The 14942-nt window shown below is 28.6% G+C and overlaps 1 protein-coding gene and 2 long non-coding RNA genes across 5 annotated transcripts in view; 2 read left to right on the top strand and 1 right to left on the bottom strand.

Annotated features, from left to right (window-relative positions):
• The window catches only part of LOC121126634 (uncharacterized), a 48674-nt gene extending 41989 nt beyond the window's left edge, over window positions 1-6685 (top strand). For 2 of the 3 annotated variants that reach the window (XM_040721935.2, XM_040721932.2), the window contains exons 4-5: window positions 5528-5907; window positions 5967-6685. In XM_040721935.2, coding sequence (XP_040577869.1) covers window positions 5528-5907; window positions 5967-6211 — 625 coding nt within the window. In that variant the 3' untranslated portion in view covers window positions 6212-6685. The remainder of the gene's footprint in view (window positions 1-5527; window positions 5908-5966) is intronic. The other variant, XM_040721934.2, reaches the window with a different exon arrangement.
• Window positions 1-10378, bottom strand: part of LOC139906735 (uncharacterized) — a 35446-nt gene extending 25068 nt beyond the window's left edge. The window contains exon 1 of the long non-coding RNA XR_011782556.1: window positions 10285-10378. This is a non-coding gene — a long non-coding RNA (uncharacterized lncRNA). The remainder of the gene's footprint in view (window positions 1-10284) is intronic.
• Window positions 10379-12984: 2606 nt separating this feature from the next.
• LOC121127238 (uncharacterized) lies at window positions 12985-13427 on the top strand. The gene is made up of 2 exons (XR_005867688.2): window positions 12985-13125; window positions 13188-13427. It is a non-coding gene; the product is annotated as an uncharacterized lncRNA (long non-coding RNA).
• The last annotated feature ends 1515 nt before the right edge of the window (window positions 13428-14942 follow it).

The following is a 14942-nucleotide window of genomic DNA, read 5'->3' as shown; positions in this document are numbered from 1 at the left end:
AAAGAACACCTTCAAAAATTACTGAAATGAAAACATCAATTGAAACCAACCCTTCCACAAGTGTATGCAAATTTGCTCGAGACTATAGGATGTCACCTAAAACAATGAGGAATCTTTTAGACAAGGACTTGAGCGTCGAGTCTCTTACGAAGACAATAATTAAATTTTTAAGCTCAGAACAGCACAAAAAGAGGGTAGAACGGTATTTGAAGATGTGGAACAAATTCACGAAGAAATCTGAGAGCCGTGTTCTCTAAAAGAAGCTGAGCTAAGAGGGGTTTTGGTCGAATTATGTTTGGCCTGTGTCTTCACCAACCCTGAACACCCTTGAAGTTTGCCTTTGCTAAACTTCATCAAAATTTGGTGTCTGTAAAGGCCTCAGTTAGTACAACCTGGTACAATATGTCTACCAGCTTTGTCAAGAAGGCCTGTTCTGCTTTCAGAAGAGGAATGTACATGTGCTTTGAAGCTAAAGGCTTAGTTTTTGAGAATTAATCATCCTTAAGGTGTCTTTATTAAAAACCAAGAAGGATTTTGTTGATCAAATTCATTTGCAACCTTGGCAGATATTTTACTGTTGTGTATTCGGCGTACACCAATTATTCGTCCCCACCAGGTGCATGAATCTTAAATGATATAATATTTAATTATTTGCCACAAATTGTAGTGATTAAGGGTTGATTAATTAATAATTTATTCATTAAATTATGGGGATGTTTTAAAAAATGTCTCGAACCGCTATTAGAACTGTTGTAACAACAATATTTACAACCGCTTAATAGATCAATTAGAAACATAATTAGTGTTTAAAGAAGAGTGGCTATCCATTCAATCAATCGATGATTGTCGATTTTGATTCAATGACCAATGCAAATTAATCAATCGTTTGGATTGAAGGTGTTGAAGCTGCCATGTACATGGTCAAATCCTATTTGATACATCTCTATCCCGCGATCGTCTCTCATTCTATAATTCTCAAATTACATTTTTTATTAGACTATAATCAAACTCTCATTTCAGAAGTGCGCCCCTGTGAAAAGCAATACGAAAAATATTAATCCAAGAAATTTTTTGAAATCATCAAAATTGCATAGGTTTTTTTCAATTTAATGTAAATCAAGTGTGATTTGAATTATTCATTTAATATTGTATATTACTAAGTATTTTTACCAAGATATTTATATCATTCCTTTCAACTTGTTTGTCCTTAGCAAAGTTTCAGGAACAAATAAAAAATGGATAATCAGAAAATATCTCAAATCAATTTTAGCGGGTATCTTCGGAAGTTACTCTGGAGTTGGGAGAGCTCAATACTGATCAGCTCTTTCAAATCTGACCACCCCTCTTTAAGACATCAAAGGTAGGCTTTGAGACCAGTTAAAGCACTTAAATTGAAAATTCATGAGGCTCTACTCAAAATACTGGAGTAGATGATATATCTCGGTCAACAAGGGAATACAATTGACATTTTTTGTTACTCAAAGAGATGTCCGGAAATTTTGTCAAATTGTATTTATATTTATCTTTGAAAAATTTAAGGGTGCTACATTATGTTGGGGAAAACTTTGATGACAGTATTAAAGCCAGTTTTGAATATTTTGCAATGGTACGAATAAAATATTTAAGGTTGTAGCAAATTATCATGTTTCGAATCCGGATTATATCGGGTTCCATTTCTTTGTTAGTTACCTTTAAAGCAATTTAGTATATAAGGATAGAGTTAGAGGTCACATTATTAGCATCCTAAATTGTTCAGCATTTTTTAGATCTGATACCTTTTCCAGTAAAATTGCGTACATGGACTGATTCGAGTATAGTATGGTGTTTGGTTACAGTCTGATCAAGCAAGATGGAAACATTATGTAGCTAATTGTTTGCAAAATGCATGGTTGGATATTCAAAACCCAGCAGATATGGCAAGTAGAGCATAAACGACGAATGTAAATATTTACAATTTGTATTATTCTTTTATACATAATTGTCCCTCTTATATTGATAAGTCACGTGGCATAATTTTTATCTCTACCAAATCATCAAAATAATGAAATAATAAAAAAAATTAATTAAATTAGATATATAGTTTCTAGGTAACTTGAAATAAAAGGTATTTGAATTATGCCTATTGGAATTCCTTGTCTATTTCCGATTTTGTTTCTAAAAATTCAACTGAAATCAATGTTGAAGATGGAAAAAAATAATTTAATATAGGTATCCAAAGGCTCAATCCTCATTTGGATGAACATTAAAAAAAGCACTTTGTTTCCTGACAAAACTATTATCCCTCCTTCCAAAAGATCCTTCACAGAGGAGGTACACCACATCGATAAATGAAAAATACTATTGGAATTATTTGGACGTAGTAGATGATTATAATACATGATCCCCACGAACGAATTTACCAAGATAAATTAATGAAAAAAACAATTACCATGGGTTTCTCTTCGGGTCACCTTTTAAAAGATTTATCTTGCTGGCTTGATGAAGGGGAAAGACACGGAGACAAAGCAAGAAGTTTTAAAAAACATCAACTTGACTATATTTGATGTCTCAAGACTTACTAAATGAGGTCGAGTTCAACCATGTTCTTTTAATACAAATAAATTATGACCCCATTGAAGCTCTATTTGGCCTTTTTAAAAGAAGATGTGGCACCAACATAGATTTGACCGTAAGGTAGTACTTAGATGCAGAAAAGAACATAAGATTAAAGAATGTTATTAAAATAGATATTCCTTTAGAAGCTGTAAAAAATATGTTTTTCCTTTGATATTAGAAAATAAACGCAATTATAGAAGCAATTTCCGTAAACATTGTTTACCGATTAAAAAATATAACTTTCTTGCAATGACTTAACAACTCAAAAGAAGCAGCTATTATTTATTCTGTTCGGAATATGTAAGTCACTCATTATGTCAAGTAGTTTCTTACAAATAATGCAAAATATGTTCACTCATAAAAAATGAGAATTTCATGTAGATTTGTTCTATTTTACCTCTTATGAGGAAAAAAATACTTTGGCCGATATAGATTGATAGAGGTGGACTTACCCGTCCATTAAATCTTGTATTTCTAACTTGTTATTGTTTTTGAAACTTTTTCAAATTTAAAAGATTCAATCAAATAACTTCATCTCAAACAACTTAACTAACAATAGTATTTTTGAATATATTTAAACATGATACTAATGCTTCAGGCATTGCCGAAGCAGAATGTGTAGAGAATCATACTTTAACAAAAATGTTCCAAGTATAGCATGTAAAATTTTGAATTTTATACCAAAAAAAAAAACCTCTCTGAGGTAAACGATAAAATTGATGAGAACATAAAAAGAATTGGATATCAATATAATAAATCAAAAGAATTAAAAGAAACTAGCAATTAAGCAGAATGCTTTATTATCAGAATATCTTCAGTGCTCTAAATAATTTGTACTGTTTGTTAATTTTTAAATGCAATAAGTTTAATTTATTATAATAAAAAAATGTATTTCGAATTTGAAGCAAATTTATTTGAGTTAGTAAATATTATTCTTCAGCATGGATAGGCAACTCTTCATTGACCAGGACGAATAATTATGTTGCTAAGTATAGGATGCCTTATAATAAAATCAAGTCCAAGAGGAGTCCTTAACTTAAAATTAACTTGTGGAATACTAAAAAAAAAAGTATCTGTAGCGGAATCCAATTTATACAATGGCCTCTCAGATTTTAGGACTACGGTCTACTTTGGCCTCAAGATATAATGACCAAAAAGTCTTAAAATATATACCTTAATTTAGCTTTAAAATATTAGGAATTGAATATTTCCTATCAGAGTTTTGTCAAAAGGATTCTGAGGATGATCGTTGCAAGGCACATCATATTTAATTCAAACATTTCAAGCCAAAACGTCATTAACAAACAATAAATTATAACTATAATTTATATCAAATAAAATGGCTGAAAGATAAAATACTACTTTAGGATTTAAATTTTGATTCAAATTGTTGAGATGCAATTTCAATAATGATATATTGTTTTAAAATTTCGAATCTACCTTTTTATAGTTGATACACAAGGAGCCAGAAGAAGGCCGCTTGACTAAATATATGTGTAACCTCTTGAAGAGAGAACTTTTGTACCATTCCCTGACTAATATCCTCTTCATTCAATCTACCAGATTCTTCCCGCGGACAATGAGTTTAATATGAACCTTAGTGAATATTTTTTCAAGTCCTCCTTTCATCACCTTGAGAAAATAGGTTTTAGCTTCTTATTGCTTTCCTCAAAATGATTTGCACAAATTCTGGTTTTCTTTCCAAAGTAACCTTTTTGATGGCAAAGCTATTTTCCAAATCTTTCTCCTTTGAACATTCCTAAAGGAAATCTGGTAACCCATATTATTAGGTGAGTCACAAATATCAACTGCACAAATCCAAGATTTATTGGAGGAATCCATAACCAGTCACTATTTAAATGGATATATACGAAATTTTAATAATAATAATCTTATCTAATTACTATGATTGCGATTAAATGCATTATTTATATTAATATTATATAAATTTTCACATCAGCTCTGATATCACAAAAGCAATCCTTCTATTTAGCTTGCCCAGCAGTCGGTACGGTACAATAATTCGAAAAGGAGCCCCATGTATGTTATAGACATACCTTATCTTTCAAGTTACCTTGGTTAGTCCGATTGCTTATGGCTGTGATACTGTAACAGCCAATCACGAGTAATTTTGGTTTCATTGATTCTATTCGTGTAATTTTGGTGTAAAAGATCCACCACGTTCTGGAAGGCCAATTGTCGGAAATGTGGATAAAATAATGGAAATCGTTGTATCTCACCGTCATATAAACACTGTTTTGATACTAAAGCCACATTTAAGGAGTTAATAAATACTTAGAACCTTCACAACTTCTAATTTTGTCGGGTACGAAGTTTGATTTTAGGTTATCTGTCTCTTCTAACACTCGTAATCTAAAGTGTAAATATATCGTGATATCTCTATAAATATGAGATATTAATGATGTGCATTTATATCAGTATTTTGTAACTTTCCACTACGAAGATGTTGTTGATATTACTTCGAGAAGATTTGGAATGATTCTCTTTGATTTTGATTTTAAAATAATACATATATTAAAAGTTAGATATAATTAACTTATTTAAGTATTTTACTTTAACATTCATAACTATATTTTACTGGATTTAAGAAGTTTTCTGAAAATAACTTATTGGATATTTATTATAACATTATGAACACACTCCATTTTTGTAACTGAGATACAATGGTGAATCCAAAATTTAAAATAATGAAACAGTATCGTAGGTAAATTTATTGAATATAAAAATCTCCTATAGATTTTTTATTGTCAAACGAATTTTTGCGTTCAGAATGGTTTTTCATGCTAAAATGTTTACATAAAAAATACTAGACTCATATATAATTAAAATACTTCAAAATTAATTGTTTTATAGATATATTTATTAAATTGATCTAATATCCTACTGATTATATTTTAATTTACTAAAATAGTGATGGAAATAATCAAAATTCAATATTCACATCTTCAAGAAGTCCTGTACAATCTCCAAAAAATATTTTTTCTATGGCTTCAATAATGCACCATGAAAGTACATTTGAACCAAAAATAAATACTTCAACACTTAACAATAACAGTATCTTCACAAATGCAGCATCAACTCTTTTGGCACATATAAAACCAAATACAATCTTGAATTCTCGTGACACAATTGATCATTCTTTTGCAGTGGCTGCAGCTGTTGCTGCATCTTCTTCTTTTAATAATAACGTAACGTTAAATCACTCAAATAGTTCTGATAGATCCAACTATATACTTCCTTACATGAATCGAGCTGGATCGAATTCACACCGCTGGTTGCACGGTATTTATGGTAAAAATTAAAAATGATAAATACTTCTACCTTTAGTTATTTTAATTCATTTATAATAGGGCTTTCTGGTCTGTTGAATTGTCCATGCTGCACGCCTCCCTCTTTTGTGTCTGACTTAATCGCTACAAGTAATACAATGACGGCAATAACAACAACAGACGTATTTTCATCATCACATGATGTAATGACAGAACACAAATCGTCCTCTGCACCAAGAAATAGGATTCAGAGTCATGAAATTAACTGCTCAATCGATACTGATATTCACCCCAGTTCAACAAAAAAAGAAAAACGAAGCATATAACCAATTGATATTAACTATGATAATATTAGTAAATACCTAAAGAGACTCTAAAGGTGGGTTCAAATAAAGTGGTTACACGCAATTTAGCACGCATTTATTCTTCCTTTTTATTATTATGTGGTAACATTTTAATTTTCCAAAAAATATTATGATGTGAAGTGCAATAATAATAATAAAAAGGGAGAAATATGTGTGCTGAATGAGTTTGTAAGTACTTTCGTTAACCCACATTAAGGAGAAAGGAGACAAGACGGTTAAAGTAATTATGAAACAAATAAATGTATATAAATTATATTTATGATTTGAGTCAGAAATTTTGGATGATTTACGCAGTTACTGTAAAAAAAACAGTAAAATTAAGTCCTTTTTTAAAAAATAAATATAACTTCTTTAAAAAGGACTTTTTGACACAGTCTAGGAAAAGGGAATCAAAAAAGGCTTGACCTATTTTAGAAAATTATTAAAAGAATAAAATATTTAAAAAATACATATATATATATTATTTTATTATTTTTTGGAAAAAATTAAAAAGTAACTTCACACTAAAGTCGGAAAGTCAGAAAATTTAAAACAAATATTCAGCACTTCTCAAAAAAAAAAAAAATTACCACCAGCCCTTCATTCACTAAGCCTTGATAACAAGAAATGACATTTTTTAACCTATCAGAATTCAATGTGATAATGTTTCTCCATTGATATATTCGTCTCCTTTTTCCTTAGAGTCTCTGTAGTAGCTTCATTCAACTTTTAACATATAACTAATTGTATTATTATTTTTTTTTTTTTATGAAAACTACTTTAATATATATTTTTTAATTAGATTAGTTTTGCAATAGCTCTCTCTTTTTCTTTTTTTATGTATATATCTTTGACTCAGTGCGAAAACATACTATCTGGACAAAAACTTGAAATGAGATATTTAACTTTTATTATTTGGGTAACTATATCATTGTCAATATTGAAGCTAGGAGTATGAAATTTTTGCTATCATCTTTAACATGATCTAATTACTAAATTATAAGTTTTTTATTAAAAATTTATAAAATAGATTAACCAGTACATATTTTCCGGAAATAAATCTTAAAATTAGCGCTAAAATGTGCTATTCGATTTGAATTGTGTAATAAAGTTTATATTTTAAAGATATGAAGCTATTTTATTAAACTAAAAAATACTAAATCTACTAAAAATGTTAGTGTATACTAGTATATGTAGCTATTGAAGTAAAACATTGTTATAGTAATATTTGTTATAAGGTAATAATATGGACTCCACACCACTGTAGCTAATAATCAGTGTAAAATAGTAACAATTTCTCTGAATGAATAAAACATTGCATTTCAGATAGGATTGTTGAAGATACATAGCATGGTTTTGTAGTGAATATATTCATAGCACATTGCAGCTAGCATATTATAGCTTCTGAAATATAAAAAAAAATATTGAATTTTCTCAAAAAAAAATTGAAAAACAAAATCTTCATCAATTGTTACCCCTAAAAAGTTATTAAACATATTTTTTTATTTTTCCCACTTTGTATGTTTTAGCCCCAGGTCCCCAATATATATATGAGTAGTGATCTGAATCGTGTGTATGTTTTTGCTGTCGTATTTTATTTTTTTGTTTTTTTGTAGTCTGAAGAATGTAATTTATATTTCTCCGCTGTTGTCATTGTTATTTAACTCCTGAGTAGTGAACCTCCCTTTCAATTATATTCAAAACCTTATTGAACAATCGTGTTGGGTCATAAAAGATGGATAATAACCTTGATGATATGTTTCGGAGTAATAATTGTAAGTTTTTGTTGGACTCTGAATATTATTGAGGATCGAAATCGTAGTAATTCTTGCAATGTCTTGTTTATGTCTTTCTCCCCCTCTTTCCTTGTCACTGCTAATTGTAGCTGATCTAATGAAAAGTCATTACAGCTAAGCTGATCTCCTCCAAAACATTTTTCAAATTGTCAGGGTTACATGTTGATTTTTGTTTTCCATTTTCAACATGCCCAAAATACACACAATTTTCATCATTTTATATGGGTCATTTCATGGAAAATTTACACTCAATTTTATGATTTCGTCCAATTTGATTAAAGTTTGGTTAGTCACATAATCGATTTTTGGGAAACTCACAAATAAAATGTTAGATATGTCACTCAATCCAATTCTAAGTTCTGAGATTCTTTTCATGATGAATTTCATCAAAATCGAAAGCATAAATACCTTTGTGTTTAGGATTGTAGTTAATAAAACATGTACACATGGTTGGATATAATAAATCATTTAATAACTATTGAGATATGTAAGTTATGTTATAAACAATATGGTTGACGTCGACCACATTTTTTGCCTTAAATATCTCAAACTTCATATCCTCTTAGCTTGAACAAAGAAAATTGTATCAAAACAAGTGAAAAATCAATATTTCTCCTTAGAAAGAAAAAAAACTATAGATTGGAAGATCGATGGACTTGGACGATATGAGAACTTTAATTTGTTCGTACCTATAAAATTTTAAATAAAATTTCAAATTTAATGGTTTTTAGAGGTGTAATGCTTATAGAATTATACAAATCTTGGGATATTAAACCAATACATTTCTAATATTCATTTACATAAATGGTTATTTGTAAAATTATTTTCTTAACCAAAACCAATGTTTTAACGAAACCATTTGCTGTATCAATAAAACAAAAAAATAAACAGTGAAACTAAGCTACCAACCTAATAACTCAACAATTTAGTAACCATAATTTGAAGATTGAAGGCGCTTATAAGCAATATAAAATATTTAATTTTTTCACATAAATAAAATTCTATGTTTACTAATTTATAAATGAGTAATGCTTACATAATATCATCAATCTGCAAGATAAGCTGAAAATTGTTTAGTCATTAAAATGGTAACTTTATTTGATTATTTATGGGTTTTGTTATATTAAAACAAACAATATTTTAATTAAACTATTGGTTATCGGTAACAAATAAATTAAAACAATAACAATTTATCAGAATGAATATTAAACGTGAATTTGTTTTAAAATTAGAAGATTTGCTTAACTTTATAAGCGTTACACCTCCATAAGACATTTAATTGGAAATAATACTATATTTAAATATAAAAAAATGAAATTTCACATATTTCCCAAGCCCATAGACCATCATCTACTATATTCTATTTTTCAACAGTAAGATATTTGTTTTATCTTGTTCTGATAAAATTTTAATCAAAATCAGAGAATATTATGTTTGAGATATTTAAAGTAAAATATTATGAATAAAAATTTTACAATCTACAATCCAAAACGCAAAGGTCTTAAATACAATTTTCTCGACATATAATAAAAAGAACTCAAAACTCAGAGTTGGATTGATTCACAGGTCTGAAACTTCCTTTTTCAGTTTTTCAATAATAGTTGATTTGACACACCAAATTTTATTTGGTTCGGTTAAACACAATAAAATTGCTTGTACATTTTCCAATACGCATACAAGTATATGCTATGTACATTTTGGGATTTGATGGAAGTTCTTAATTATACATGTTATAAGTCAAAAATTACTTTTCGAAAAAAATGAAATAATTTATCAAATATAAGTATAGGTACAACATATAAAAAGATTGGTTTTTCATCATATACGATTGATATTTCTTGCCACTTATACAAAATCTCAATACGTACACAGATACATGTAGATTGTAGGTATCTATATATCTTTTTATACATTTATTATTAAATTAAGTAGCAATACAATTAATAAACTTCATCAAATAGCTAAATTTGTCATGAATTGATACTTTCGATTTTCATAACTTTTTGATCTTCATTATATTTTTAAGGTTATTGAGTAAGGTATTTTTTTTTTACTGAATAAATAAAAAGTGTCGAATATCATTATTAAATGATGTAAATTTGGATGTACTACATTGTCATTAAATATTTTTCTATCTTCCAAATATACTTTTCTACATATAATAGCTTTATTTTTTTAATTTTATTTAAAAAAAAAGACTTGCAGGTAAATAATGCATTATAATGATATGAGTAAATATGTTTTTAACAAAAATCTTACCCCTTCTAGTTATTATTGTTCCTCGGACATAATATACATAAATCCTTCTTAGTAGTTTTCTGTAACTTTAAACGCAAATAATCATTTTTTTATAGTTTAAATAAAAGAGAAAATTTGAAGACAAGAGAATAATATAAAGAGTGTGAGTGAATGCCTTGTGGAATTGAAATTTTAAAAAATGCGATATTATGAGTTTTGGTGAGCCAAAAAGGATTTTAAGTAGAGATGAAGAAGATATACTAAAAAAATTAACATTAGTTTTGATCCTTGAAGAGCAAACACATGAGAATAAAGAAACCACATGAGTTATCTCAACTGTACGGCGTTCCTAATAATATCAGAGGCTCAGTCCCAAGCACCTTAAGTCGTCTTAGAAATCTTCATTTCCAATGTTCCATTTCTTGTATCCGCTAAAATTAAAATCAAACGAATATCTTCACAATTATGGGTTATTCTATACTACCTCCTCGAGAAATCAATAAATCAACTTTTTACGGCCTTAATGTGTCAGGCTTAAAATATATCTCTCCAATTTCACAAATATTTTTTTGTGTTATGTTTAATATATTTAAATTTTAATAAAAAATAAACATATATATTTAATCCTGCAGACGCCGATGTGAAGAAAGATAGAATACACACAGAACTTGCCATTAAAAAATAATTTCCAGAGTGTATGATATTATCATCAAGGACCTTTGAAATTGAATTCAATGACACTCCAAATGTTTTGTCTAATAAATCATTTTTTTATATTTCTGAACTTTTTAAGGTTGGATACGGAAAATGGGATTGAAATTGCATATGATTTTATCCCTCCTCTCCTCTATTTAGAGAGATATATAGTGTTTATTAAAAACAATTTTAGGTTGAATCCGTTTCAGACTTGTCCAAGAATTGAATCTTTATATATGCTACTAATTAATCATTAACTCACAGGAACAATAACAGTGTAAAAATGTGCACCAATGAATTGAAGCCAAGGTTATAATTTATTTTTAAATGTATAATCTAAATTTGATCTCATTTTTTATTTGACGCATCAGATTTCAGAAATATTTTGGATTATAATAATTATTATCATAGAGTCATTTTTCATTATTAATTATCTTGTTCTAAGCTCAATATATAGTTGTACTCCCCTATACATGATTCTGATGATGGGTACTATTTTATAAAACGGATCAGTTAAGAAAATCTCATCTTCATGGAATGCTGCTCATCGTGATTGATGGTATGGAACACCAACGTATGAGTCAAACACTACCATAGATGTAATTCATCAAAAAAAAAGCAAAGAAACATTTTTTCAATAGTAGGATCAGAGCTGCCTAGAAAGTCTGACTATACATAAATCTATTTGGACTCTTCATGACCTTCTAGAATACCCTGGTTCGGTATTTTAGAGAGGGTATATTTTTTCTTGTGCTTTTTAAGACTGCTAAGAACCACATACCTGCTACACCATAGCATTTGAAAATATTTTATTCGAGAGATTTTAAGAGTAATGTTACTGTGATATGTGCAAATTTTAGAAATATTTTAAATGTCTCGAAATTTTCGGATAAAAAATAGAAAGATTCTTACTATTTTTTTATGACGACAAAAAATTTACAGAGCAGTTTCAAATCTAGGCTGGCCCTATTTTTTTATGAACCATTAGTTGCTGAAGAAGAAAGCGCTGTTATAATCTCAGAGAATATTTTTTTGAAAAAATCAAAAATCTATTGTAAAGTATGCTGCCTTCTCTTTTAAAAGTAATAGTCTTACAATGGAGACTGTTGGTACTTTAAATGGTGAATTGATCCTTCTACTTCTTTATTCTTATTTGATATTGTTTCAGTTTTTTAAAATACTTGCTTGATTCTTCTGTATGTTGAGGGATTTTATTTAGTTGTGTTTCATGTATATTAATTTTTATACTGATTAGGTAGTTGTTGTCTTTTTTTTTTTTTTTTTTTTTTTTTTTTTTGAGGGAGATAATTTTAAACTAAAATGTTTATTTATGTAATTTTTTTATTTGATCCTTCCTCCTTTATTTATTTCTTATGTGATTCATGATTATAAAAAGAAAATCCTTATAATAATAAGAAAACTGATTGTTGCATGTGCTCTTTCTTCTGTTTTGCTCATGATTTAATAGGTAGGGTTGTTGGAATCGTTGAAAAAGAACAAATTTGATTGGTTGAAAGAGATTATATAAAAAAAGGAATAAAACACATTTGTACGCTTGCATCTCCTAAACAACTTTTCCTCAGTATTGTACTAATCATCAGCAAAGCAACTTCCCCTTACTGCTCACTCACGTGCATCCTCATCATGCCGAAGAGAACGTGCCTTTTTTAAAGGTTTCTAACATCGGAGTACTACTACCATCACTTCGACATCTTCAGAGAGTATTTAAACAGCCTTGATGATGATTTGGCAACAACCAGAAGAGCACATGAAATAATTAATAATTATTCCTTAAGATAAGAAGTCGTATTGATACAGGAAATTTTTTGTCAAAAACCTTTGGCAATAACTCCACTTGAGGAAAGATTATCTCTTCTTACCAGCCTAACCATAGTAGAAAATCGGACTCAAGATTTGAAGGATGAGCCATTCAAGACCAAGTTAAAAGAAGTGTTTCAAAAGAATCCTGGCTACAGAAAACTAAAGGAAGTGTCAACAAGTGACAACCTTGTATACAAAATATTGTCAATTGTGATGCTGAGAGAGTCTTTAGTATGAGGAATATCATCAATATGAAAAGGAGGTCCAAAATAAGTACTAAGAAATTGAGGGAATTGTTGATCACCAAACGGAATGAATGTTTCGTTATCATTTAATTGTCAACACGTAAATAATAGTAATATTTTAAAAATAATTTGTTACTTAATTGCCTCATTTCTATTCTTTAGATGTGGTACCAAAGTTATTTATTCATCCTTTATGGTCAGTGGTCACAAAAAAGTTACGAGTACACTTCCTGCAATGATGGGTTGTATGTTCTCTAACTAACAATATATTTTGTCTTTCATAAATTTACAGAATATAATATACATTTATAAAATAATATAATTTATAGGGATGTTATATATTAATAATATACAACAATTCCTCTTCCTGCATGTGTAAATAAATAAATAAGTTAAGTTAAAGATATATTCTAAACGATATTCCATTAATTGGGTTGGAATCGATATTTACTTAGAACTCTTGATCCAGCGGCAGATACAATTGCACCACTGTCATATGTAACTATTATATTTTTGAAGTAATTTCAATGGACATTCAATACATCCATGGGTAATTTATTCAATTTAAATTTTTTATAGAGTTGATCGAAATAGAGCTTTCTTTTAGACACCTGTATACTCTTGCATAGTGGCCTATCTTACCACATCTTGTGCATTCGACGCTTTTTGGAAAGCAACCTTTCACATTCTTATGAAGAAATTGGAAACCAGACTGTCTACACAATCTTTCTTGGCTCGTGTTCCAAAATCTCTTACAGCTTATACGTCTTCGATATACATTGAATCCACATGACTTTGTATTTGAATTAATACCCTTGATACTAAATCATTTAGACTATTTTGATAATTCTTCGGCCTTTCTACTATTCTCCATTAATATATACTTCACCTGTTTTATTTGTATCATGAAATAATCTTAATTGTGCTTCTCTATACTCGCATACCAAAGTTTTATATTATGACAATTAATATTTAATACTATTTGTATCATACAATAAATTATAACTAACATTGAGACATTTTCTGGATAATATTATTTTGATTAAATAGTACTAAGTAAAGCTATATTTTGGTGAAGGAAAGATTCTATATGTAGTAAATTTTCAGATAAGTTGTAACGTTAAAAAAATAATAATTTAGACATCTTATAAGTATGTACAAAATTAACCATCGGCCATCAATTATTATTTATGAATAAAGGTTTGTTTATGTCCGAAAGAAAACAGAGGAACCAGATAGTTGAAGTTGTATTTGTGGGCGCGCTTGCACAAAAAAAGATTCCCACAACCCTATTAATAGGTAATCGTGGTGTTAACTTCTACCTTTGAGATAAGCATTCTCTTTTATATTTTCTGTAAATTGTTTCAAAAATGCATAATAAAATAGATATATAATAATTTCAATTGCTATTTTAAATGTCAAGGGTTCGAGCAGTAATTTATTTCATTCCCAAAAATCATATAACAGGCCACAGATATTAAAATGTGTCTTAATTCAGTAATACGAGGCATGTAAACATTCCAATTTTATGGGTTTCCGTACAGCGTTCAATTCATAATGTAGAAAAAATAAATTGACGGAATTTATAATTTGAGGTATATTCTTTTATAAAAGCTTACTTTAATAAAATTTTACAGTTGATAATCAGTTTTTATTTTAGGAAGAGACATAGTTTGAATGAATTTGGAACTATCTAAACATTTTTAGCTTGCTAGAATTTTATTAAGTGAATAAATCAATTGAATTTGATTTATTTGGTGCAAATAGGGAGTTACGAATGAGAATTCATCCTTTTATTTTTTAAGTTTGATTGGTAATAAAGATTTTAACATAAGCTAATTTCATATGTTAGGATTTATAAGCATTTGGTATTAGCCAAACTCCAGCAAAATTTTAACGCAACATCATAGCATTCGT

The sequence above is a fragment of the Lepeophtheirus salmonis genome, chromosome 12 (genome assembly GCF_016086655.4).
Source record: "Lepeophtheirus salmonis chromosome 12, UVic_Lsal_1.4, whole genome shotgun sequence".
Taxonomy (NCBI): Eukaryota; Metazoa; Arthropoda; class Copepoda; order Siphonostomatoida; family Caligidae; genus Lepeophtheirus; species Lepeophtheirus salmonis.
Note: the sequence above shows the minus strand (reverse complement) of the source record. Positions and strands in the feature narration are given on the sequence as shown.